The sequence below is a fragment of the Aethalodelphis obliquidens genome, unplaced genomic scaffold (genome assembly GCF_003676395.1).
Source record: "Aethalodelphis obliquidens isolate GAN/ISIS:26980383/991018 unplaced genomic scaffold, ASM367639v1 scaffold3, whole genome shotgun sequence".
Lineage (NCBI taxonomy): Eukaryota > Metazoa > Chordata > Mammalia > Artiodactyla > Delphinidae > Aethalodelphis > Aethalodelphis obliquidens.
In genome coordinates this window covers 66,549,185-66,576,711 of record NW_020837947.1, presented here as the reverse complement: position 1 = coordinate 66,576,711, position 27,527 = coordinate 66,549,185, and the positions used below count along the sequence as shown (strand labels likewise).

At 40.5% G+C, this 27,527-nt stretch overlaps 1 protein-coding gene across 1 annotated transcript; it reads right to left on the bottom strand.

Annotated features, from left to right (window-relative positions):
* Positions 1–233: 233 nt before the first annotated feature.
* Positions 234–27,166, bottom strand: UBE2J1 (ubiquitin conjugating enzyme E2 J1). Its single transcript, XM_027090601.1, has 8 exons — positions 26,586–27,166; positions 18,306–18,379; positions 16,773–16,904; positions 14,533–14,617; positions 14,145–14,250; positions 11,419–11,548; positions 10,067–10,186; positions 234–3,746 (listed from the first exon to the last, which is right to left on the bottom strand). Exons 1-8 carry the CDS (start codon positions 26,614–26,616, stop codon positions 3,468–3,470), a joined length of 957 nt encoding a protein of 318 aa, XP_026946402.1. The 5' UTR covers positions 26,617–27,166; the 3' UTR covers positions 234–3,467.
* Between the last annotated feature and the right edge of the window lie 361 nt (positions 27,167–27,527).

Here is a 27,527-nt window from a genome sequence, read left to right as displayed (position 1 = left end):
GGGAGAGACGGGATCAGATCTGTACCACGCACTGGAGAAGACTCCAGCTGCAGTGTGCAGAGTGGGGCAGGAATGGAGACTTGTTAGAGATAATTGCACTAGTTGAGAGATGATGGCTAATTAGGGCAGTGGCAGTGAGCATGAAGAGAAGTGGAAAAATGCAAGAGAATATTCAAGGAGGTACGATGAACAGGAGATAAGACCAAATGACATAAAGAACTCAAAAGCAGGTATGAATAAAGTCACTGGTTTTATTAAGCAGCTCAAACTAGTTCTGAAGGCAACTTTTAAAGAGGCACTGCAAATAGCTTTGGAGCAATTACAGCCTCCCACAATGCCTGTTAAGAGTACACTTTTTTTTTTTGGCTGCACCGCACAGCTTGCAGGATCTTAGTTCCCTGACCAGGGATTGAACCCAGGCCCTGGGCAGTGAAAGCGCAGAGTCCTAACCACTGAACCTCCAGGGAATTCCCAGAGTACACATGTTAACATACACATTTTTCTTTGTTAAAACTCAGGTTCACTAAATGCATTCACCTTTCATATACTTCTTTGCAAGTAATAAAACAATATTAGTTTTTCAGTACTTCAGCCTAGGTTTCTGAACAACGACGTCCAATTGTGTGAGGTCTGCCTGTTTACTGATTCTGCTCTATAAGAATGGGAGGTCTTGAAGGACCAGAAAGTTTATTCACAGCCCAAAAGAACAAAACGATTTCTTACTCTCCTGAAATAGGAAATTTTATGTTTTCATAGTCAAAATAATAAACAATTTTTGAAGGTTTTTTAAAAAAAGTAGTTGAGAATTTTGATGAAATTTATTTCAGTAGAATAAAACTATAAGCAGCATGAAAATATAAAGTGCTACATAAAAGCCCCATGATACATAAAATCTGAAAGGTTTCATTGGTTTAAACAGTTGCAGGTGAAACAGACATTATTTATCTTTTCAAGCATATGCTATTTTAACCACCTTGATATGTGCTATGTCGGTCAAAGGAAAAGCCATGAGTTACCTAAACCTGAGGGTTGAAGGAGTCCTAAGCCTTTACCTACCAGATCACACGTCCGGTTTTGGCCTTATGCTGTCAATAAGGGGTTAAACTGGGGCTTTAAAAATAATAGTTTTCTGAAGAGGCCCTTTATCGGGATGTAAGAATGGCTCCAAAGGCCAGTTTTGTTCATTAACCCCACAATGGGGGCCAGATCAACAACTTAAGGAGTTTCAGGTAGCAATATGAGCTGAAAGGGAAGAAGCAAAAGATATGCCACTTTCAGATACGTGTATCAGGTGCTTAAAAAAAAACAAACAAAAAAAAACAGCACAAAGAAGGAGATGGCCTGGCTGTTGATGGGTGAAAGAAGAGAGGCAACTCAGATAGAGGAAGATCTGTAGAACGTGAAATCTTCTTGGCTTAATCAGTTTTAAAGTATAGACACACCACGGAAACATGCAACGAGATCACATAGATCGAGGCTGGCTCAGTGTGATGGAGAGGAAGATTGTTCCTAGCACACGATTAACCTCAGGATAGGCTGAGAGAATGAGGATTTCCTTCTTCTCAGGTGATAACATTACCTGGTCTTCCCCCGTGAGTCAGTGACCTCTTGCTAGGAGACCACTGACCACTGAACCAGTATTTCTAATATTTTACATTCCAAACCAAGACTTCAGAATGTACTTTCTCATGGCAATAAAGGTATAAAATGGTAACCTATAATTTTCCTGACATACGAGGTCTTCATAAAGTCCTTGGGCCTTTTAGACTTTACCAACTTCAGCTGTAGATATAAGAGAAACAATCTGTAAACACTTTAAAAATGCCAATTTATTAAAATTTAAGAAAACTGTGTATTATATAGTAGTATACAATACGTTCTTATTTTAGATGCAGACATAACTGGCTATAAGATGAAAACAAATTGTGTCAGATAGTTCATAGAACCAAAATCCTATCAGAGCAGGAGTAAAAATTAAATTTGCCTTTAAAATCATTTTACAAATTGTTTCTATCTTGTCCATAATTTCAGTTAGTTAAAGCTACATAAGGACTTTATAAATACCATTCCCCTAAGTATTCAAGATACATTATGGACTAATGGATTTTGTCTAATGTGGCCTTGTCTAGAACCTAAACATGATTTACAACACTGAGTCGTAACAAAACAAACAAAAAAAAAACAATTAACTTACAAATGCACTTTTAGAGCATAACCTATTTGAAAGCTGGGGACTGCCTGTATTTAAAAATTAAATCTTCATTAACAATACCCTCAAGAGTGCCCTCAACGCTGCTCTTGAACATGCTGAAGGTAACATTTTTCTGTGATTATATGTTCTCACCAGGCATTATTTATGATGATAAAATTATCTACTAGAGTCTGTGGAGCTAGCTAGCACTAAGTTATATACTGATTTATTGATCAATATATCAATAAATATATGGATATATATTGATATATTGATTTTGCACTGAAAATTATCTCTTGGGCTTTGATTAGGTGGGCAGTTCTAATTTCTATCACTGTTACATGGGCCCTGAGCTTTTATATTAAAATGGTACATGAAATATTTCAATATTATGATATTCCTGGAATAATTAAATTTATAGTGATTATAAAGCTAGGCATATAATACAACTCAAAAGATATACAATTCAAAGTACAGCAAACATTCCAATCTTAAGATCCTCCCCTTTAACTTGTGGAAGAAAATCAAGCAGTTTCCTGGCTTGGATCCTTCCTTCCTTAAATCAAAGCTCTACGGAGGGTTGTTTTCCTTCTTTCTTTTAAAATCTTGTGTGTGAACTGGAGAGAAGGGGATAACAGCATATCAAAGTGGTTACAAAGCATTATTCCCTCTTCAAGTAACATCCAATAATAATGATGTAATCTCATTTCCTCAGAAATGTTTGACCAAAATAGTTTACTTTCACCGAAGAATGTTTAGGACACAACGTCAGTCACAGAATGGGCAATTCCAGTATGTCTCATGTGAATACATTTTAAGCAAGCTATTTGAGGAGTTTTATTTTCCCTTTTTTTTCAACTCTTATCCCTATATCATTCTACATTAAGTAGAAACAGAGTACTCAATAAATGGTATTGAGTAACTAGTAATACTCATTGGAACTTAAAATACCATTTTTTATCCAAAAAGTTTAAAGGGCTATACAGAAAAGTATCACAAATTTACATAAAGAGAAGCTGAGGCATGAGAAACAACAATAAGTTATTTCCCTATAAAGCAGGTCATACAGAGAGACAAGGGACTTTGACTTCCAGTCCCTTATACTAAGCAGGACACAGTCTGAATGTCTAGCTCTATTTATACTGAATTATAAGGATCAAAAAAGGAATGAAGGGTAAATACAAAATAATCTTTTTGTAAACAATTCTTAGATTATACCCAATGCAGAATGTTTAATGAAGTAGATGAGTCACAGCTCTTAAGACACGAAACAATATTATAACTCAAAGTCAAATATGTACTCATTGGCCAGATATATCCGTCGGAATATAAGAGCTGCCAACGCCAAAGTCAAGATGACGATCAGTACAGCAGATCCGCCATGATCAGTGTGGTGGTCTCTTGGTGGCCGGCCCTGGGTCACAGCTGGTGAAGCAGACGACCTTCTCTGACCCTGCTGCCGGGCCCGGCGCTGTCGAGGGCTCATGGAGGTATCCTCAGCTACAGGTTGGGCAGGTTGTTGAAGGGACGCTGCTAAAGTGTTCTGGACTCCACACTATGAAATTTTAACACATTTTGTTTGAAACTGGCAAAGAACACTTGTATACGTACATACAGGCTCTTCAACAGCACGAGGAATCTCCGAGCGCTGAATATGACTAAGGGCAAAACTACCAAGAATTCTCTGAATGCTGAGATTGGTACTTCACCCCCCGGAATAAGCCAGCAACACAATTTATTCTGAGTGCTCACCAGGTAGAGGAGGGATTTACCAGCAACAAATAAGACAAGGACAGAGTTTGCCCATATTCTCCATAGATCGCTTTGTACTCTCCTCCAGCAGCAATTCAAACAGTATCTGCTAGGCATCTGGGTACCTCCCTTCTTTCAGGAGAGTCAAGGAGGGAAGCAATTTGATTCCCACTCCTACATAAAAATTTGCTATATTCTAAAGGGCAACTCGCAACAGTGTTCTTCCCCCAGTGTTATCTTATTACATCAACAATCACAGAACATAGGAAATAATTTCAAACCATATGTTCTTCATAATAATATTGTTATAAAAAATAGATGTGGTTTTCAAACCAGGCTTATCATTTCTCACAATCCCTGTCAACTGAATTGAACACAAGTCTAGAAGAACTGTTTACTGTGTGTTTGAACTGTGTTATTCTATGAACGTAAGGCATGAACTCTTGTCAAGAGTGCCCTGGGTATGTGCTGAGAAACACGTGGAGGTGGTTAGGGGAGACTCAGTGTATCCCCCTGAAAAGCACTGGATGTCAACTGCTTTCCATCGTTTCAATGAACGCTTGGTCAAAGCATAAACACAATGTGGTACCCAGTGATTCAAAATCGTCAATGTGTTCTATAGACAAGAAAGCTCTACAAAATATGAATTCCACTTTATTTATATAGATACCTTAACTCTACCTCTAATAACCCAACAGTCTTTCTTATATTGAAAACAACTTTATGCTGATTATAATAGTGTCAAGACACATTCTTTCAAATAAAAAATAAGAATGTATGTTTTATTCAGAATAACTTTTTAAATTGAGTAATTACAAAAAAAGTATTGAACGAAAATACTTTTCATGATAGAAATTTTCAATATTTAGGAAAAAAAGGAATCTAATAATGTAATTCAAATACCTTTTTTTTTTAAAGGTAAGAGAATGAGCTTTGTCCTGGCAACAACTGTAAACATAGGGAAAAACTGCTGATCTAAGTTACCTGCAGAAGAAATTACATTTTAATTCTGACAGCACCCCAACATTAAAAGATTTAAATAATCTGAGTTTCTAAAAACTATCCTTTGGAAGCACTCACATGTAGTGACCCATAACCCAGAGGCAGAAAGGAACTACCCACTCTGAGTTAAAACTAAAAGTGCCGATGCTGAGTTAGAGGGGCATGAACTTGGACTTCCATACTCCAGGGCTCAGGAGCAAGGTGCTCACTGAAGAGCAGATACACAAAGCTGTTACATTTTATGATGTCTAATGTTGCCGCACTGTGTCATGTAATGACTTATTACAACATTCCGCGGGAAATCTCCCATTCTTCCAGCCATTCAGCCAAGCAGACAAAAGTGCCTGATAGAGCAAAAGTACTCAGGGCTTACAGGGAAATGGGTTCTTAAGGAAAATAAAAGAACAAGCTGGTAGTATCAATTCAGAAACTAGCATAAGAGACTGACTCATCCTAAAGCTTTGATTTTATACATGTTGTTTTTTCCATTAGTTTGAGGGGAGAACACTATCCTGCCCATATACCTGACTAAAACAGGGAGTCTTATCATTACTAGGCTGGCTTCGCCACTTCATAGATGTGTGACCCTAAGCAAGTCATTTAACCTAAGACTCAGCTCCCTCTCCTGTACAAGGATACGATCCAGTTCAGTAGGTGAGAAGATTAAACAGGATAATGATATAAAGTGCTTAGGATACACAATTGCTTATTAAATGTTAGTCATTATTAATATTACTATCGATATATCCCTTTGAAGGCTCCAGATTTAGGTAACAAAAAAAGTCATGACTTTATTTAGGACTGCTTTTCAGAACTTTATTTAGGGCTGCTTTTCAGAACTTTATTAGTATGATTATTTGGAGTTGAAGGACTAATTGGACTAAATTTTGGTGGTTCACATTGAACTGCAGATGGAGAATCAAGTGGGCCTTAGCATTTTCAAAATGCCAGAGGTTTGGTGGTAGGACTTTTAAATCTCTGCTGTTTGCCTAAACTTGTTCAAACACACATATCACAGAATGAAGACTTAAGTCATAATAGTTTCCATTTCCTTCATTAAGATGAAGTGATATTTCTGGGAACGTAAAAGTATGTGATGTTTATATTTAATTAAATTACATTTAAATATATATAAAAAAATCACAGTCACAGATAAGTCCCTTGTTATATATAAAAGCTTTTCTATAGTAACCTAGAATAGCATCTGGGAGGGAGTTTTGTGTTTGCTTTTTAACAAAAAATGAAATGGCTTATTCAGAACCTCAATCCCTGGGAAGAAGAAAAATGTCTGATAGACTGGAAAAACATAAATCGACCATCAGTATTGTTCCCATTTCTACATAGCTAAAAAATCTGCATCAAATAAACAGATGGCCTGATGTTATCTGCTGTATTTAGACTTTGGGCAATCTCTCGCCCCCTCAAGGCTAAAAAAACATACCTTATCTGGGATTTGATGTATAACATCTCAGTGAATTTATATTACACTTGCATGTAAAGCAGCTATCCCCAGCCAAAATGAGGTTTCAGTTACTTCCACAGTGATCAAATTATATAATCACACTCTGAGATAATCTGTATGTAAATGTAGTTAAGAGCTAAATTTGCAACTGTATGCAATTATTGTTTTAACCAGAATTGGTATCAATTACCTATACCTACGAAAAAGAGTTCTGCTTTATGTACTTTAAAATCTAAATGGGTGGTGATCATTTTGCAATGTATAGAAATATCAAATCACGATGCTGTGCACCAAACTAACGTAGTGTTGTAGGTAAGTTAAACTTCCAAAACAAACAAACTCATAGAAAAAGAGATCCGACTTGGGGTTACCAGAGACATGGGCCTGGGGGTAGGGGAAATGGATGAAGGTACAAATTCCCAGTTACAAGATAAATAAGTACTAGGGATGTCATGTACAATACCATTAATAGAATGAGCACTGCTCTTTGTTATGCATGAAAGTTGTTAAGAGAGGAAATCCTAAGAGTTCTCATCACAAGGAAGAAATATTTTTTTCTTTTTTCATTTATTTTGTATCTCTGAGATATTGGATGTTCACTAAACTTATTGTGGTAATCATTTCATGGTGTAAGTCAGATCACTATGCTGTACACCTTTAAACTTATACAGTGCTGTATGTCAATTATATTGCAATAAAACTGGAAGAAAAAATGAGAAAAAAAATCAAAATGGAAAAGACTACTGCAATAACAAAACTACTGTTTGTGCAATCGAAGTTTTTACTAAACTTCTTGACTTCTTTATCTGTATTCCTAGTATTTTTTTAGTATTTTTTTTAAAGTGCCAATCCTAAGATTCATTTATTCAACCAACAAATACCGATTGACCATCTACTATATACAAGGCACTATGCCAAGCACTAGGGATATCGTGCAGTAGAAAGACAGCCCTGATCCTCAAGGAGCCTACATTCTGGGAAGGGAGATAGACAATAAATAACTAATTATAAAATAAATTACAACTGGAATAAGTATAATTGGAATATGCAACAGGAGACTTGACATAGATTTAAAATAGACTAAAGACAGATTTAAATACATCACAAGTATTAGGAGACTGTCCTTATAGGTGAAAAATGATTACTACCCTCCTCCTGTCTGTAATAGGATGGTTCTATTTAAAAAAAAACTATTTATGATATAAAAAAAAATTAGAGGGCTTCCCTGGTGGCGCAGTGGTTAAGAATCCGCCTGCCAATGCAGAGGGCACGGGTTCGAGCCCTGGTCCAGGAAGATCCCACATGCCGCAGAGCAACTAAGCCCGTGTGCCACAACTACTAAGCCTGCGCTCTAGAGCCTGCGAGCCACAACTACTAAGCCTACGTGCCACAACTACTGAAGCCTGCATGCCTAGAGCCTGTGCTCCACAGCAAGAGAAGCCACTGCAATGAGAAGCCCTCACACCGAAACGACGAGTAGCCCCCGCTTGCCGCAACAAAGAGTAGCCCCCGCTCGCCGCAACTAGAGAAAGCCCACGCACAGCAACGGAAGACCCAACGCAGCCAATAAATAAATAATGATTAGAATTCTAAAGGTGAAAAGTAATCTGAATTTTTTTTTTTTTTGCGGTACGCGGGCCTCTCACTGTCGTGGCCTCTCCCGTCGCGGAGCACAGGCTCCGGACGCGCAGGCTCAGCGGCCATGGCTCACGGGCCCAGCCGCTCCGCGGCATGTGGGATTCTCCCAGACCGGGGCACGAACCCGCACCCCCTGCATCGGCAGGCAGACTCTCAACCACTGCGCCACCAGGGAAGCCCTGAATTTTTTTAAAGTACTGCAAGCTAAAACATTTACTGACTAAAATTAATTCACTATATCTCTGTAATTCATGAAATTACATAGGCAACACGTAAAAATGATTTAACTCTTAGCATGCACTTTTTTCTTATACTTCCATCTCCAGTCCCCCAAAAACTTCCTTTAGAGCACCCTCTCCCCTGCTTTCTCCAATCCACTTCTTTCTGCCCATCTCACTCTCTGAATGGGAGAAGATCACTCAGTCCCACTTTATAATAAGTATTCCTGAGTAAAAGGAAAATCTGTGTTTGCCCAGCTTCTATTTCAATTTTCCTGACCCTTTAAAATCCTCTATAAAGTGGACAGGGGGGAAAGATGTGGCTACTCAACCAAACAATCTGTTACGAAAAAGACAGTTCCTCTCTTATATATAGGAAGGAGGGACTTCCCTGGTGGTGCAGTGGTTAAGAATCCGCCTGCCAACACAGGGGACACGGGTTCGAGCCCTGCTCCAGGAAGATCCCACATGCTGCAGAGCAACTACGTCCATGCGCCACAACTACTGAGCCCGCGCTCTAGAGCCCGTGAGCCACAACTACTGAGCCCGTGTGCCACAACTACTGAAGCCCACATGCCTAGAGTCCGTGCTCCACAACAAGAGAAACCCGTACACCGCAAGGAAGAGTAGTGTCTGCTCACCACAACTAGAGGAAGCCCATGCACAGCAATGAAGACCCAATGCAGCCAAAAATAAATAAATAAATTTATTAAAAAATTTAAAAAAAGAAAGGAAAGTCAGTGTTTTCCCCCATAATCTTAATTATTTAGCAACAGTCCAGTCACAGTTTCTTAATCACTCTCTCCAACGACCAAAGCCCGCTAATGTTTAGACAATAGGTCAGGGCACAACTAATAAGACCCACAGCATCCGTGGAATCTTTCATTCAATAATTATTTATTAGACACTTACTATGTACAAGGGAGCACCGTCCAACAGAACTTTCTGAGATGATAATGTTCCGTATCTATGCTGTCTAAGACAGTAGCCACTAGCCACATGTGGCTCTTGAATACTTGAAATGTAGCCAGTGTGACTAAGGAACTGAATTTTTAATTTAGTTTCATTCTGAATAAGGTAAATACAAATTTAGATAGTCACATGTGGCTAGTGGCTACTGTACTGGACAGAGATGGTCTAAGGCAAATCTTTGACTCCAGGCCTTTAAGTCACTGCCTTAATGCCTTTAAGTCAGTGCCTTAATGCAGCTTAATAAACCTTCCAGAGATAGAGTGCCTATTTAGAAAGCAGCTAATGTATGTATATTTTGTTTCATTCAGAGTCTAGCACTATATTGAAACTAACTTTTCAGGAAAGTCATAGAATTCTGGAAGGACAATAGGACCTAAAATTTGTTTAGTCCAGCCCCATTTAACAAAAAAGAAGGCTCAGAAGATATGAATAACTTGCTTAAGATATTATAATTCGGGCTTCCCTGGTGGCGCAGTGGTTGAGAGTCTGCCTGCCAATGCAGGGGACATGGGTTTGTGCCCCGGTCCGGGAAGATCCACATGCCGCGGAGCGGCTGGGCCCGTGAGCCATGGCCACTGAGCCTGCGCGTCCGGAGCCTGTTGCTCCGCAACGGGAGAGGCCACAACAGTGAGAGGCCCGCGTACCGCAAAAAACAACAACAACAACAAAAAAAACCAAGATACTATAATTCACTAGAGGGAGAGCTAGGCTAGAACCCAACTGTTAGGAGGACCAAAATATTCAGATATTTCATCTAGATATCGCCTCTTCTACTGCAAATAATGACAGTGGTATAGATATAGATATAGATATAAAAGACAAGAGCCATACCGATGTACTTGCTGTAGCACCCTGGAATGTTGTAGGTATATCATCCTGTAAATCGTTTAGTGAAAAAGAGTGGTTTAAGTCCGACTCAGTGATAGTCTTTCCAGATGAATTGACTTCTGCCTACAAAAAAAAGATACACCCAAGAGCAGTGTCACAAGAGGAGATGTACAGAATAACCCACAACCTACTAAGTCCTCTCCTGGATTTATTTTAATTAGTACTTTAATATCAACTAGTCAGTTAAGCTCTGAGCATTCATTCGTGTCCAATACTGTGCTAGATATTTTAGGAAGAGTAGACAATACCTATTCTCAAGGAGCCGTTACTTGGTGAGGAACAAAACTAACACTTCTGGTTCACGATCCACTCCAAAAAGCTCTAAAAACTAAAGATTTTTGTAGTTTTTCAGGCAAAGTCTGACATGTGAGGCTATGAACAGTCTCGATCGCACATTACTGTAAATATTCCCAGGTTTGCTGATGAGATATTAATAGATTTGATTATGGGGTGCTGCCCTAGATCCCACTATGGATGTTAGTATAGGTTTAATATTCCTAAAATCTGAAATTCTGATGTACAAAAGACATCTGGCCCTAAGATTTTCAGAGAAGTAATGTTAAGCACAATAGGAATCCTCAGAAGGAAGAAAATAACCAACATTTATTAACCACCTCCTCTTCCAGGCACCGCAGTAAAACAGAAGGGAAAATTTCTCCCAAGAACTGGACACGGGAGGATATACAAGATGTAGAGAGGGGAGAAAAGGGAGGAGGCAGCATGTTGCTTAAGGCAGGTTGACTTTTTTTGATGGAGCTAAAAATTAAATTCCGGAAGGAATTATATGCAGAGCAAAAGGATGAGAGACATGTCAAAATATTAATAACAGCTATTTCTTGGGGATGGGATTATGCATGACTGTTATTTTCTTCTTATTGTTTATCTATATTTTCTATAATAATAGTTTAAAATTTATTAAGCACCAGAGACAGTTCTAAATGCAATACATTTAAATGAGCATCAACTCAATTCTCGTAAGAATCCTACAAGTACCATTATTATTCACAGATGAGAAAAAGGTACAATGTAAGTAATATGCCTGATGTCCTACTAACAATAAGCAGCAAAGCTGAGATTTGAACCCTGGCACAGTATACCAGAGTCTAGGTTTTAACCATTACTATGCTATAATAATAATGCTGCTTCTGTGAATATATATTATTAGTTTTATAATGAGAAAAAATTATTTGTAAAAATCTCAGTGAGACAGAACTACATTGCTTTACTTTCTGTCCAAAAGTTGGCAATAAACAAAAGGGCTACAGAATTAGAATTTATTTACAAATTTAGAGTACCTTGAAACTGATTTGTCTAGCCAGTTCCTTGGCTTCTTGGTCAGCCTGACTTGAATCGCCTCCAGATTTTAAAGGCAACAGGACATCCTTCATGGCAAAGCCACATCCCTCACAACAGAAATCTTGTGATCTGGTAAGAAGTAATTTTTTGATGGGTATAAATCAAATACTTGAAAGTTAATCCAAGACAGTCAAATACTGAATGATTAAATTTAAAAGATCCCTCAACAATGCCGTATCACACTCATCTACATGCAAATTAGACAATTTTGGCAATAATTATAGTTCTGAGACAAATACACAAGTTAAACTGTTTTTTAAAAAAACCCATGTCAATTATACCTCAATTTTAACAATCTGAAATTTAAAAACAACACAAACTAGGGCTTAGATTTCATTTTTTTCCCTAACATACTGCCTAAATAAAGTAAGCTTTAGATCTGTAAGACAAAACATATAAATTGTTTAACTACACTGTCCTCAAGATCACACATAACAAGCCTATGTTAAGTCTATGTAAAAAGTTCATTTCAAAGCTCAAATCGGGAATTCCCTGGCAGTCCAGTGGTTAAGACTTGGCACTTTCACTGCTGTGGGCCCGGGTTTGATCCCTGGTAGGGGAACTAAGATCCCACAAGCCGTGCGGTGCAACCAAATAAAAACAAATTTTTTTTAATAAAATAAAATAGAATTTACAGACATTTCCAAGGAAAAACTCACAAACCCTACTCATCAAAATAGTAGTACAACTTGAAAGATCAGAGAACTTGTGGAAAATCCAGACACTGAAATTCATCATTCATTATAATAAGTAGAGGCTCAAAATAAGCCTGCTAACTAGACTATTTCCTAATATTAATTTGTTTCTGTATGTTTTTATTTTCTTCTTTGTATGACTGGAAGTAAATGTGTATAATATGCAGAAATATATATTGTTACATTGCTGAACTTTTAAAAAAACTACTTTGTCCTACTTCTAGTTCAACAAAATAAGAGTCTTAGATCTTGAAGAATATACTATTTATAACTTCATGTAGACAAAATATATGTAAAAGTTGTGTTAATTTAGTGTTTTTTTCGGGTTTTTTTGCGGTACGCAGGCCTCTCACTGTTGTGGCCTCTCCCGTTGCGGAGCACAGGCTCCGGACGCGCAGGCTCAGCAGCCATGGCTCACGGGCCCAGCCGCTGCGCGGCATGTGGGATCTTCCTGGACCGGGGCACGAACCCGTGTCCCCTGCATCGGCAGGCGGACTCTCAACCACTGCGCCACCAGGGAAGCCCTAATTTAGTGTTTATTGATGAATGTTTTTTGTTTCAATAGAAGTAGCATTGCTGTCCATATCCTTTGAGAATCAGTTGTATCCAAATTATTTACCTTAAAATGTGTTCACTTTTAACTGAGAAGTCAGATGAAGTTTAAAGGAGAAAGTTTATTTTTAATATATTAGTATTAGTTTATCCACAAGGACAGTATGCTACCATGGTTGAATGCAAAATCATGTTTTAGAAAGCCTGTATCACAGACTAAGAACCTAGAATATATAGAGTGAGACGTCTAAACAAAAAGTTTTTTGGTTTTTTTTTTTTTTACCTTGTATATGAAATGAACTGGATGGAAGTATCAAGATAGAAAGTCGACATAGGAAATCAAAACAAATGCTATGTACTCCAAGTACATATTATAGTTTGTGAATAGTAGCTGTAAGGTATATACCAAACTTGGGAATAAGGTTTAGAAAGAAAAGTTGCTGATAAAACAGGGAGTGTATCAAATCTTCCCGAGGCTAAAGTCTATCTGATTTAACAAACATCTATGGAGGGCCAATTCTGGGCTGTGCTAGGGTAAGATATACTATAATTTAATTAACATAATAGGTCTGAAAGGTGGTAGGCAGCAAAGTCCAGAACAGGACAATGATCAAAATCAAGAATTAGGGCTTCCCTGGTGGCGCAGTGGTTGGGAGTCCGCCTGCCGATGCAGGGGACGCGGGTTCGTGCCCCAGTCCGGGAGGACCCCACATGCCGCGGAGCGGCTGGGCCCGTGCGCCATGGCCACTGAGCCTGCGCATCCGGAGCCTGTGCTCCACAACGGGAGAGGCCACAACAGTGAGAGGCCTGCGTACCGCAAAAAAAAAAAAAAAAAAAATCAAGAATTAGTTTTAGCACTACTCAAAGGAGAGGCTACTCTGAATCTAATGACTAATCTGGGTTATACAGACAGAATGTACTTGAAAAAAACCAAGAAGGCAATACCACTGGGAAACTACAACTTGATAAAGAAAATCTTTGCTTTATTCCAGATCATTTAATGAGCACTTGCTATGTGGCAGATGCTACAGATACAAAGATGATAAAATGGATTCCCTCCCTGCCTTCAAGGAGTTCTTAAACTTTTGTGGAAAGCTACATACATATCATTACTCTGGCTCTTTTCCATCTGTAAAACTGCCCAAGTGGAGATAAATGACCAGTACTATCTTCTAGAAGGTATCGCTCATTGTAGGTTGATATTATCAACTACTTTTTAAAACTAGATAGCATGAAACAAATTCTTTAAAGTCTGGTCGCCCCTGGGGAAATTGATACAACTGAATTTCTGAAATAGCAAAACTAAGACTAGATCCTGTAGAACCAAGGTGAGTCACAAAGAGACAGAGCCTAGCTCCTAGTAGCCATTATCCAGAACAGTATTCAGATCGTAACAAATAAGGAAATGCAAAACTTACTTTTTCGCAAGGGTTCTTCTTTCCTCAGGTGTGTAATCTAGAGAACCTATGGCTCCCTCTCCTTTTGTTGGCATAAACCCAATGATGGCTAATAATGCTGTTCTTACTGAAATAAAAAGTAAACATCAATCTAAGTTGCTCTGTAAAAGGAACTGGGTTTACTCTGGAAAGAGAAAAAGAAAAGACTCATAGGGTTTCACTGAAGAGGTACAAGTAGGGGATTGTGTTAAAATGATGCAAAAATCTAGACAAGGAAAAGAATTTTATCATTTATTCAATAATATCAAATTATTTATCCAAAACAGCTTCAACCTCAGGAGAGTATTATACATTATTATTATGAATTGACTAAAGTTATATAAGATTTATATTCACTTTAAATACTCACTACTCCATGACGGCTGCCAAGTTTCAGGATGATGTCCCGAGATGCTCAAACAGATTTTCTTGCCTACTTCAAATCGTCCATTAGCCTTAGGAATAAATAAGGTATTTTAAATGTTATACATGTGTGTGTTTAATGTTTTATACTTTAAAGTATAAATATATTTTATACATAAAGAACTTTTAAAGATAATTTTTTAGAGAATTTTAAAAGGATGGAACCTCCAAGGGGATACAGATTTTTGTCCTCTTACAGATACTCCACAAATATTTGCTGGATTCTGAATGAATAATAAAAGCTGTTTTTAGAAGTTGTAGCAGCTTTGTGAAACTGAGTTGCACAAGTGACATCTAAATAACTGACATATAAAGATGTCCTGATATCCTCCTCTGTGTCTAGTATGGTGCTAGACTCTGGGAAGGATCTAAAAGAGAAGAAACTAGATACGGGGGAGGAAGGCTCTGAGATGGGAGTGATTCTCAGAAGGATGATGCAATTTCATACAGGAACACAGAAGTGAAACACGAGAGAGAATGATTTCAGTTTTGTCTTGGCAGAAGAGCTACTGATGATGTCCGGCAGGCAGGCAGAAATACAGACATGCTGGCATCAGAAGAAGATAATACATTTCTGGTACCTGACTTTCACAGAGGTGATCGTTGAAACCATTTCATAGAAATAAGAGAAAACAGCTGTAGTCTGAACTCGTAGACTATCCATACTGAGGGGAAGGATAGGAAAAAGAGGCATGAAGTTAGAATATAAGTTCCACGTGGGCAGAGAATTTGACTTATTCTCTGCCACACCCACAGGGTGCATGACACGTGTTTAATAAATATTTGTTGAATGAAGGCTGGAGAAGACTTTTCAAAGAGAGGAAGTGAATCAGAAAGAGTAAGTACTGAAAACCAGTACACATGACGATATCATCAGTGAACAGCTGCTGCCCCACTGGCCCCCACCAGTTTCCCCACGCACCAGCCCTCCCTTCAGACCACCTGGCTCTCCCCACGACCTAGCAACTAAAAGAAGGGAAGGGCCCCTCCAGGGCCTCCTGCTCCAGCCCTACTGCCAGCATTAACAATTCTCAACAACACCTAGTGTTTAGGAAGCAGCTTCTATATGCCAGGAACTTTATAGTGTGATTATATTTACCATACACATCCCTTTTGACAAATGAGAAAACTGAATTTCAAAGAGCTTATGTAACCTGCCCGTGGTGTAATGGAAACCGCACTGGCCAGAATCCAGGGCTATTGGTTCTAAAACTAATGCTCTTTCCACTACACCAAACAATATAGGTAAAAGCAACATTAATTTGGTGATAATGAATATCTTTTCTTTTACCATTTGCTAACCCCATGTGTATCAGATGTTTAACTTAAACTTAGATGGAATAGGATGAAGACTGAGAAGAGGTGGTGAGATTTCTCAAACCGGTCTCTGAGACTGGTGTCTTAAGCCTGTTTAAACAGGGTGCTATGTGTGGGAACCAGAACACAACAGGCTAAACTAGAGTTAGCATGCCTTGAAGGTTATCAGAAGAGAAAAATAACTGCAGCTTAAAGTGGTAGCAGAGATATGGGAAGGTTTTTGTGTTTTATTTTTGCTTCTTTCAAGGTTAGGGGATAATTAAACACACATAAATGAAAGGAAATGAAGGAAGAAAACCTTAACACTTAAGAGAGGAATTTACTGATGGAATACTGTCCCAGGAAACCAAAGAGAAAACTGGATCAACAGCTTTCCTTTACATGGAGATAAAATATGTGAAGATGGAGAGAAATTCTAAGATATAAATAAATAGTAATAACATAGCTAACATTTATTGAGGACTGTGTCAGTTCTTATTCTAAGAGCTGCACGTAAAGATGAGGAAACTCAAGAACAAAGCATAAGAAACGTGAGAAACTGAAGGAGATAACGTGATTAAGAGGTACAATAACAGTAACTACCCTTTATTGAGTACTTACCATGTGCCAGCCTAGCACTTTGCATACATTAATTCACTGAATCCTAACAACCACACTATGGCAATTAGTATCATGAGTACTTCTCAGATGCTTCAACTTCCTAAGAATTTTTTTCCAGAAAAAAATACAGTCCAAGGTCTGATCTCCAAAAGCAAAGTTATAATAATAATGGTCCACTTTATTTCTTAATGAAAATGAGTATGCATACACACTTTACAGCCACCAGGAAGAGTTACACCAGAAGCATTCCAAAAAGTCAAGAATTCTTACCGTTAGAAGAATAATGCTTGGTGGTTTCATGGGATACTCTGGTGGCAGTACTATTCGTCCATGATAAACTCCTCCATCAAAATCTGAATCTGGGGGCCCTCTAACTGTGAAGTGCCACTCAAAAAGGTTATCCTGGACAAAAACAACAACCAACAAGGAATCAAGAACATTAAAAAGTTGGATTTTTTTTATCAGTGAGTATTAGAAACATGGGTGCGAAAAATTAACGTTTTATAATACTGCTAGAACAGTTTCTAATGCACACAATGTCTCAAGTATAAAAGTTATAAATAAAAGCTATTAAATCTAGTTTTCATGTCCCATAAGAGCTAAAATGTTTTTAAACAAATGCATTTTAAAACATCTGAGCATTGTTATATATTCATAAATAAGATTATAGATTTACATATTTCCTATTACTTTAGCTCCATCTATTTTCTCTGAAAATCTCTTCTGGAGTCCTGAAGTTTTAATCTGGACTAATTGCTTTCTTGACACATTCCAAAATTCATCACTTGAGTGTCTTCTAGGTTTACTGGAATCTCAATCTTCCTCTGTATTTATTTCTTGTTGTTTGTTTTTTTTGGTTTTTGCATTATTTTGATGTGGTTTACTGTCAACTATGTGCCTCTGAAAGGAACACAAGGAAGAAAGTTTGTGTTCTGGTATGTCTGAAAAGATATTTATTCTGAGTTCATGCCTGATTGTTTTCTGGATGGAGATCTAATTAATTAATTAGTTAAAAAATCATTTGATCTAAAAAAAGATTATAGACTTAATTAAACTGTAAATTAATCCTTATATCCTAATTAGTGATAATTATTATTTATATAATCAAATAATTTACTATAAATTTAGATTGTTTTAGCAAACCTTTAAAAATTATCCCTCATAGATGCCTAAAAGCTCTTTAGTAAGTGGTCAGTAATATTAACACATAGGCTGTTAACATCATCTTACAGTTAACCACGTACTTCATAGTTTGCAAAATGCTTGCACATATTATCACATCTTATTCTCACTATTACCATGAAAACCAGATTGGGCACATTTAAATACCCTCCTTTCACAGATGGGAAGACTGAAGAGAGGTAGAGATGTTCATACAAAAAGCCCAAACTAGCTGTAGAGACCCTTCAAGGGGCTAAGTCTTCCACCTGTAGAGTCTGGAGTTCTTTCCACTTTCCCTCCTGAGGGAAGACCTAAAATTAATTTAGTATCTGAGGCCCACTTTATAGAGACCAGAAATCTGCTTCTTCTAAAATGTCTGATTCTGAATGGCTAATAGAAATACTCAGTGTACACCTGAAACTAACACATTATAAATTAACTATACTTCAATTTTTTTTAATGGTTAAAAAAAAGTAAAAAAAAACCCAAAAAACTCAGGAACTATAGGGAATAAAATATATCAATAAAGCATATCAAACACATCTGTAATGACTCAAAGCAATGAAAAAATAATTTTAAGAAACTTATTTAAAATATTAAAGTATTAAAATACATATGTAGAAGACAGAGATAGAAACTAACCTCTAAAGGCTGTGCATGATAATGATCTGTTGGATCTTTCAATTCTGCTGCTTCTTTCATTAAACGTTTAACGGCTAAAATAAAATTCACAAGATAGAGACATTTAAAATTTACTTTTCTAAGTGATTAGCACAGATTTACAAACCTAATGAAAAAGTTTCTACTTCAACAAAAAATGTGTAGAGGACTTGTTCAACAGAGCATATCATTTAATTATGGGATAATAGTAATAATGGTGGGGAGGAAATGGTAGCTAGGCACTAGAAGAGTTACACGTTAAATTATATATAGGGAAGTCTCATAAAGTCACTATTTTTATTTAGTAAGTACTTATATATACTTCCTATATGGTAGCACTCAAATATTAATTCATGTAATCCTCAAAACAACTCTATGAGATAGGTGCGATTTTTAACCCCATTTTCCAGATGAAGAAACTGAGACATGGAGAAATTATATAACACGTCCAAGGTCACACAGCTGACAAATGACAGAGCTAGGATTCCAACACAGGCAGTCCAACTCTACCTTGTTAAAATATTTAACAAAAACGTGGCCTCTGGAACTCATGCTCATGAACAGTAAACCCCTATATCCTCAACCTCGTGGGACTTTCTACCCACTATCTTGCATTAACTTAATGGCACTGTCCCCAGAGGTCAATGAATCTCTATAGCCCTAGCTGAATTCCTTTTTGAAATGATTCTTCGGCTTAATTAAAACCTCCAATCCACTGACGCCATAACATTCTTCACCCCACCTATACCTATATTCACTTCCCTCTTCATCCACACTTTTGGCTCTTAGGAGTTCCTCTTTCATGTTCCCCTGACAAAATTTAATTCTAACTGAGTCAACTCAACCATCTTCTTTTTCTTTTTAATATTTATTTTATTTATGGCTTGTTTTTTTTTTGTCTGTGTCGGGTCTTAGTGGCCACACACAGGCTCTTCGTTGTGGCGCATGGGCTCCAGGGCATGTGGGCTCTGTAGTTTGCCACGCGCGGACTCTCATTGAGACGGAGCTCAGTAGTTGTGGCCCACGGGCTTAGCTGCCCCGCCGGCTGTGGCATCTTAGTTGCCCGACCAGGGATCAAACCCGTGTCCCCTGAATTGGAAGGAGGATTCTTTACCACTGCGCTACCAGGGAAGTCCCCCAACCATCTTTTTATCTGGAGTCTATACCCAAACAGCTGAGTATTACTGAAGGGGGTTTAAAAAGTCAGAGACGGGCACATTGATGCCATTATAGAGTTATTAACAACAATCTCCACTGGGACACAATGCCACCCTGTGTTCCTACATTTCTCCAGGAAGCCTCCACCCAACCCCCTCCAACAAGTCCAAGACTATCTCACACCTATTTACTCTCAATTCTCTTCCGCCTCTTTCAGTTAATGGCACAGACTTTTAGCCCCGTGATCAATGACTATTAATAGCTTATGACAGTTTACAATCCTATGTGTATCTGTACCCTCTTTCCTCCCCTATTGGTTCACAAAGGTCAATCCTTTGATTCCAGCCCCCTCGCCCTCAAGCTTTAGGTGCTAAAAAAATGTCAGGATACTGGTGTAGGATGCAGGAGAGCAAAGCCACGGAAACACCAGATGGCCCAAGGCTCTACAAAACTCTGCTAGAGAACCAACGGACACAGTTCAATACATGCTATGAGAGAGGTGTGCACCAGCTGGGCACCTAACCTGAGAGCAGACAGAAGAGAAAAGGGGTCAGGTACTGACATCCAAAAGAAAGACAGTAGGAATTACCCAGCTCGGTATGAATAAGCAGAGGAAACAATAAAAGTAAATTTGTGGTGGCACAGGTTGGAACGTTACGGGTAGAGGTTAACTGAGAAGCAACTCTCACACACTACAACCAAACAGTTCGGTATGTGTCAGGACTTTTTGCATAAAATTTCATTTTAATCAAGGGTTCCTAAGCTGGAAAAAAACTCTAAAGTCACTACCCTATTCCATAACTATTAATATTCTTTCCCATCTCTGACACAGAGAATTTGTTCATCTGATTAGCAAATATTCATTAAGTTCATACTAGATGCTATAGCTACAACCAAAATAAAATATAGCGTCTGTTATCAAGGAGCTTATAGGCTGGGGGGAGGAGTCAATACAAATCAGCATGATAAATGAATGCTATATTAGAAACACGCACATATATACTGAGACACGATCTCCCGCCAAGTTCCAGACACTAACTAGGCTTTGTTCAATTCTTCGCACACAGTTCACTTTCTCTCTACTTCAGACCTTCCTTCCTACATAGCAATTCCTCAGCTTGCACTGCTGTTCCTCCTCCCTTCCCCCACTTCATCATTGAGTCTGGCTCCCACCAGACCTTTATGAAATTTACTCAGGAAGGTCTCCCTGACACCTTCCTTTGTCCACTCTCAGAGGAGCGACTAGAGATTTCCATTTGGACAAATAAAAATCCTTGAGGAGTCCTGGCAGGAGAGTGGAGCGCAGGAATGCTCTCTAAGTTATTTCGTTTGGAAACCACTGCCCTGGATACTGGCTTGAGTCCCCTTGCTCTAAGTCCTCTTAACACCCTGTAATTTTTCTTTCATAAAGTTCATCTCACTTGTGATTAACACCTGTCCTTCCTGCTCAACAACATTTACTTCACTGCAGTCTCCTCAAGGCTTAGCACACAGTAAGCACTCAAATATTAGCTGAAATGAATTTTACTATCTTCCCCCCAACAAAACTCTTTCCAAAGATCTGATTAAAATGCAGTGGTTTGGGGGACTTTCCTGGAGATCCAGTGGTTAGGACTCCGTGCTTCCACTGCAGGGGGCACGGCTTCAGGGAGCTAAGATCCTGCAAGCCGCACAGCGTGGTCAAAAAAAAAAAAGCAGGGGGCTTCCCTGGTAGCGCAGTGGTTGAGAGTCCGCCCGCCTGCCGATGCAGGGGACACGCGTTCGTGCCCCAGTCTGGGAGGATCCCACATGCCGCGGAGCAGCTGGGCCCGTGAGCCATGGCCGCTGAGCCTGCGCGTCCGGAGCCTGTGCTCCGCAACGGGAGAGGCCACAACAGTGAGAGGCCCGCGTACCGCAAAAAAAAAAACAAAACTCAAATTTATTTGATAATGAGATAAAATCCTTTGTTCAAAGAAAAGTTTAAGGAGAACCTCAATAGGTAAAACATAACAGCAGAGCCAGCATGGAAGGGCCTTCAGGCTATTTACCCCCATCCGCCCATTCTACCTAAGGGGCCCACGGAAAAAGAACTGAAAGCCCCTGTTTTAGAGCCGTGTAAAAATATCACTAAGAATATAATTAGATATAAATAAAATCATGGAAGTTGTTATGAAGTTAATTAGTTTAACTTGATTACTGCTGTCAGCAATCAAAGATGCCAGGAAGACTGTTTTTTCTTTATCCCTCATCAGCAGGCTGCAAAATGATTAAGCAGAAGAGGTCAGATTTTATGCCATTCCATAACATTACCACATTTTCTCTGCCTCTTCGTCACTCAGCTCCGTTCAACAGAGGAAAATAAACACCCAACGGATATTATGAGAGATGTATGAAAGGGTCGGAATTGCTACAGGAAAGAATTTAAAGGAACAATCATTGGCTCAACCACTACACAAGTTGATTTTATTAGTCCACGGGCCACACAGGCACATACCATGTGAGAGACAAAGTACAAAGCCAAACATAACGTAAGATTATTCTAGTGTTTTTATAATCTATTTTTTCTGAAACAACATATACTATGAACACCTTTGTGAAAAAGAACGTGGACTCTGGAATTAGACCTGCATTAAAATTCTGGCTCTGGGGACTTCCCTGGTGGCACAGTGGTTAAGAATCCACCTGCCAATGCAGGGGACACAGGTTCAACCCCTGGTCTGGGAAGATCCCACATGCCGCAGTGCAACTAAGCCCGTGCGCCACAACTACTGACCCTGTGCTCTAGAGCCCGCAAGCCACAACTACTGAGCCCGTGCTCTAGAGCCTGCAAGCCACAACTACTGAGCCCACGTGCCACAACTACCAAAGCCTGCGCACCTAGAGCCCGTGCTCCACAACAAGAGAAGCCACGACAATGAGAAGCCTGCGTGCTGCAACTAGAGAAAGCCCACACGTAGCAATGAAGACCCGATGCAGCCAAAAATAAATAAATAAATAAATTTTTAAAAATATGGCTCTGATATTTTGTAGCTCTAAATCCTTGAACAAGTCACTTATAATCTTATTCTGCCTCAATGTTCATATCTGTCAAATGAAAGTCAATAATTTTGTCACATAATTCTTTCCTTTTCACCCCTTCCTCTTCCCCAGGTCAGAAATGGACTGAGATTTAAGGCCCTCTCAATGATTCTCCCTGGTTCAAATCCAGGCCATAAGTATATGTAGTTGGCCACATGACATGGCTCCCTAGCTCCCCAAAAGAAATATCACTGCTATGGAATAGTCAAGATTCAAAGTACCACCTGGAAACTAGGGCTAGAGCATAGTCTGCCTCTCCTGATACTCCATCTCTTGCTACCACACGGATAGTGAGGAAACTTCTTCCACTCCAGCTCCTCTCTTATCTCTTTGCAAGGTTATCAGTGGAACTCTCCAACCATGGTAAGACAAGATGTGCCAGGAAAGAGAAGGAGGGTGGGGAGCGCCTGCATGCCTGCCCTCGTTCTTCCTTTTCATGGAGGCCACATGATCACTCTGGATCCAAACTCTAGGCTCTAAGGGCCTCCCATTAGCGCTCTTCACATGCCCAGGTAGCTCACTGGGCTTTGAGACAAAGCTCCAGCTAAAGGGGTCTTTTACACGTCCCTGTCTCTCATGCATCTGTCTCTCTTGGAAAGTATCAATGAATATCTTGATATCATCCATCTCCAGGTTATCGAGGATGTGAATCCAACGTCATGCTCCCCAACCACATCTTCCTGCTCCCATAGTGAAGGCACTTAAGCAAATACTTAAGGACTCATGTTTCTGCCCACAAAGACCCTGCAAAGGTATCCATTCAATTTAAATATCTGAGCCATGGAGATAGAAGAATGACTAAGACCTGCTTCTTGTCTTCAAAAAGCTTGTAGTGAGAGAGAAAGACATGAAAACAATTACAACACAAATATTGACCAAGTATGCACAAATATAGGGACTACCTTAGTCTGCCTATGGGAGCTGGACAAGGCAGAACCTTAAAGAAGCTTGAAGAATTAATAGGAAGTTCAAATGGATAAAAGGGAAGGCATTCCAAGCAGAGGTTCCAACAGGGACCAAGGCATATAGGTGAGAAGAGCTGCTCCATCTGGAGAATCACTCAGGCAAAATGGGTAGATGGTAAAAATGCAAAGGAGCACAGGAGTGATAGGAGACGAGGCTGGTGAGGAGGGCAAGCTAAACAGTTTACTTTGAACTTAATCCACAGCTATCAGGAAGCTACTGAAATGTTTTCAATTTGAGGAGTGACCTAATCAGTTTTTGTTTTGTTTTAATTGATCTGGTGACAACAGCGAAGGATTAGATATATGTGACTGTGTGTATTGGCACCTGCGTGAAAATGCATGCATTTGTGTGTGTTTCAGGGTAGAGCGTGGAGTAAAGGAGTAGACCAAGAGATCAAAGACGACGCCAGTGGATTCCTGGGTGGCTGTCAAACCCTGGGTTAGGAATATTAGGGTGAGGGGCAAGCTTGGGGGAGGAGAGAAAACTGATTAGTTTGGTTTTGGGTTTTTATACCTAGGAGAGATTTTTTTGGTCTGTGGGAAATTCGGGTAAAGATGTTAAATCACCAGTAAGTTCTATGTATCTACAGCCTAGGAGAAGGGTTTAAATTGGACATTAAAGCTTGAGAATGATTAGTGTGAAGGGGCAGTAAACATCTGGGCATGGATAGAATAACTGCTAGGTTTCTGATGGAGGTAGTAGGTGCCTTTACACCAATCTCTTATATGCCTGCCAATCACCTGCTGAACGCAACCCATAGGGCTCTTCCAAAGAAATCTGCCACAGGAGGTTCATTACACATATGTCTCCCTACTTCGTACTCTGATATCCTGCGACTTTGGCCAGAACGGACCCAAAAAGAGATCAGGGAGTCTGATGCAGAGGCAAGTACTGATACGCTAGCCAGAGGCTTATGAAGTGGTTCCACACAGAGCTCTGCACACAGCCAGAGGTCCATTCCAGAAAGATTGTAAAAAAATATGTTTTCCATTGTAAAGCAATTATACTCCAATAAAGATATTTAAAAAAATGTTTTCCCATCTATAAAATGAACAAATTTACTATCCATATGCTAACACACTGGCCTTTAACCAGTTATTTGTACTGTCTTAACTTAATTGCCCCATCCATACCTCTAAGACAGCTCCACATCAGATAGAGAGAAAAAGTGTTATATCTCTTACATTGTGCAGTGTTTTTAAACACTTCCTTTCACACATGCATTACCCTACGAAATGTTACAAGACAATAAAACAAAGGAAGGAAACATTTGCACTAGGCCTCCTGCACTTATTCAATAAGTCCCATATCTCATCTAATTTACCTTTTCCATGAACTCTAAATAATCTGTACAATGACCAAAAAAGGTTTAAAAATTTTTTTTCATTTTTAGAATAGCAGCACTACCTTTGAGGAAATGAAACCAAAAAGAGGAAGCAATTTATTACACAGTAGAAACATGTCTACCCAAGTTCGGCCAGATGACAAGTAGGTCATATAGTATAGAAACATACAACATTCTGGAGAATTTTAAATGCTTACCACAATCTCAGGTATGATAACCTAACAAAACTGAGCAAGGTCCTCTGACAACAATCTCTTGGGACCTACCAATCCTCCATTCCAAATTGCACTATTGTACAATTGTACATTTTCATTATTCTCTGGACATCCCACTAAGTACCTCAGCTGTCTCAAGGAACTTGATACCATGTGACCAAGGAGTCACCCTACATTTTACCTACATAGTTTATTAAAGTCTAGCACAATCTTAACAATCTAGTCATTCTACCATCTAATCTTAAAACTAAGCTTTTCTTTCCCTCTTTCTCTTTGATCTCCTTTTTTTTTTTTTTTTTCCTGGTGTTCTTAGGAGATGGGCTGGGGGCAGGGATTGTGAATCCACTGAAATTGAATCTATAAATGTATTTCTTGGAGAGCCCATGGCCTTTGCCAGATTTTTTTAAAAGTCTTTGCCTCCCCAAATGTTATGACCAATTCTGTAAACTTAGTTACCTAAGAACGTGTCTTAGCCTGACAGCACTCTGGTTAACAAAGCTCTGTTCAATCACTATCCTCAGGCTTTTCTGGATTCTTTGTACGTTTTTAAGTTATTTTAAAAAATCAAGGATCCACAATTAGCTCTTTCCACGAGCATGCTAATCTTGCTGATTCTTACTGAGAAACTGCTTCTTTGGAAGGAAAAAAAGAACTAGCAAGGGTTGGTCAAACCATCACTAACATCCTAGGATTATCATTTAGAGCTAAAGTGTGGAGCTTCTGCCTCCTAACAAATTTATCAAGGTACAGCTCGAATACCATCTATAGAACACAAAGATTCATTTCAAGCCTGTCTTAATCTGAGAGAGCCGCTTACTTTTCGTGCATCTTTATGATACATCAGAAAAGAATTTGAGGCTAGGATCGTTTGGCTGCTTCTGTGACTGAAGCACGGGCATTAAATACAGAAAGAGAAGTTTCTATGACTGAACATAGACATACATCATACTAGTCAGTATGGCAAAAATCATGGTTAGCTCTAAAGTACACGGCTCAACTAGTTTTCGTAGCTTTTTGGTTAACTGGTATGGTCCAGAACATTTCCTTTATGTCTGTAATTCTATTCGCCCCAAATGCTGCAAACAGAACGTTTAAACTAAATCCTCAAATGCGAGTGGGTCAAGCAGCTAATAAAAGTCCGGTGGCGGTGACGGAGAAGGGCTAACGACGGTGTTCAAGGCGCAGGTAGGGCGAGGGGCTGATGATCACTATTACCCAGAGCCATCACCTTTACACCTGTGCTCGGGGATGAGTTGATAACCCAGCTCTACGCTACGAAAATGAGGGCAGGGCAGTCGCGGTGCCGAGGGGAGTCCCCAGGTTTGGTGCCCGCTCGGCAGCCCTGCTGCGCGGCCTGCACCAGCCCGGCAGGCGGCGGGCTCGCGTAGAGCGCGAAACCGGGAGCGGGGCCGCGAGCGGCGGCCGACGCGAGGGGACGACGGCGCGGGGCCCTGGAGTACGGGGTCACTCCTCCCTCCCGCCCACAGTGCGGCACCGCGCCCAGCCTGCAGCCCCGCTCACCCGGACTCTTCAGGTTGTAGCGGGTCTCCATGGCGGGTCGCTGTCCCGGCTCCGGCCTCCCGGCTCGCCGCCGCCGATGCCGCCACCTCTCCGCGCCGCTGCCGCCCGGGTCTCAGCGCGGCTCGGACCGACCGGACCTGGCCCAGGAACCTCCGGGGACGCCGCCCAGCCCTGGCCAGGACTGCAGGCGGGGCGGGAAGGCACGGGCGAGGCGCGGGCTCCGCAGTGGCGCGGGCTCCGCGGTAGCGCCGCCTCCTCCGCTGCTCCCCCGCCTCCCTGAGGGCTGGGCAGGCGCCGGCGCCGGCCCGGGTGTCGCTGAAGCGGGGGCCCGGGCTGGAGGTCAGCGTCCTCGTCTGGCCGCGGGTCCAACGCTGGCGCGGCTGCCCTGCCTGCGTCACCCGCCCTCTCCCCGGTTTTGTGAAGTTGTCCTGACGTGGCAGTCGCTTCGTGGCGGGAGGGCGGCGCGGCCGTGGGCCACTTCGCCGGCCCCGGGAAGCCCGCTCCGAGATCTGAAAGAGCGAGCAGCGCCCAGGTCGTCTTCCTCTCACCCAGGGCCGCCCGGAGGCCAACCTTCCGCCGGGCCCATCCGACGTCCCCAGGCGCTCGCGGAGCTCCCCGCGGAGCGGCGCGGCAGGAAGCGCCCCGGCCCTGCTCGCGGCGGGCTGGGTCCGGGCCCGGGCCCTCGACACCGGGTTCAGAGCCCCCCCGGCCCGGCGCCCGCGTGCACCGGCGCCTGCCAAGAGCTTTGTTTTTAGATCAATAGTTGTTTTGGGGTGGAAACAGTTAAATCGGGAAGATAAAATCCAGTGACAAGGGATTGAGTAGGGCTTTATAAGGATTCTTTTTCAGACAAATGTGTTTAGGTGCAAGGCACTTAAGCATTTGGGGAGATTAAAAAAAAGGAATTGAATCGGGGAAAGCATACAAATATGAAAGGTATAT

Coding starts and splice junctions, on each gene's coding strand:
- UBE2J1 (XM_027090601.1), bottom strand. CDS start 26,616: ATGGAGACCCGCTACAACCTGAAGAGTCCGG. Junction 14,618..16,772: donor CAAGCATTATTCTTCTAACG/GTAAGAATTCTT, acceptor TTTATTCCTAAG/GCTAATGGACGATTTGAAGT. Junction 10,187..11,418: donor CTAGACAAATCAGTTTCAAG/GTACTCTAAATT, acceptor TTTTTTTTGTAG/GCAGAAGTCAATTCATCTGG.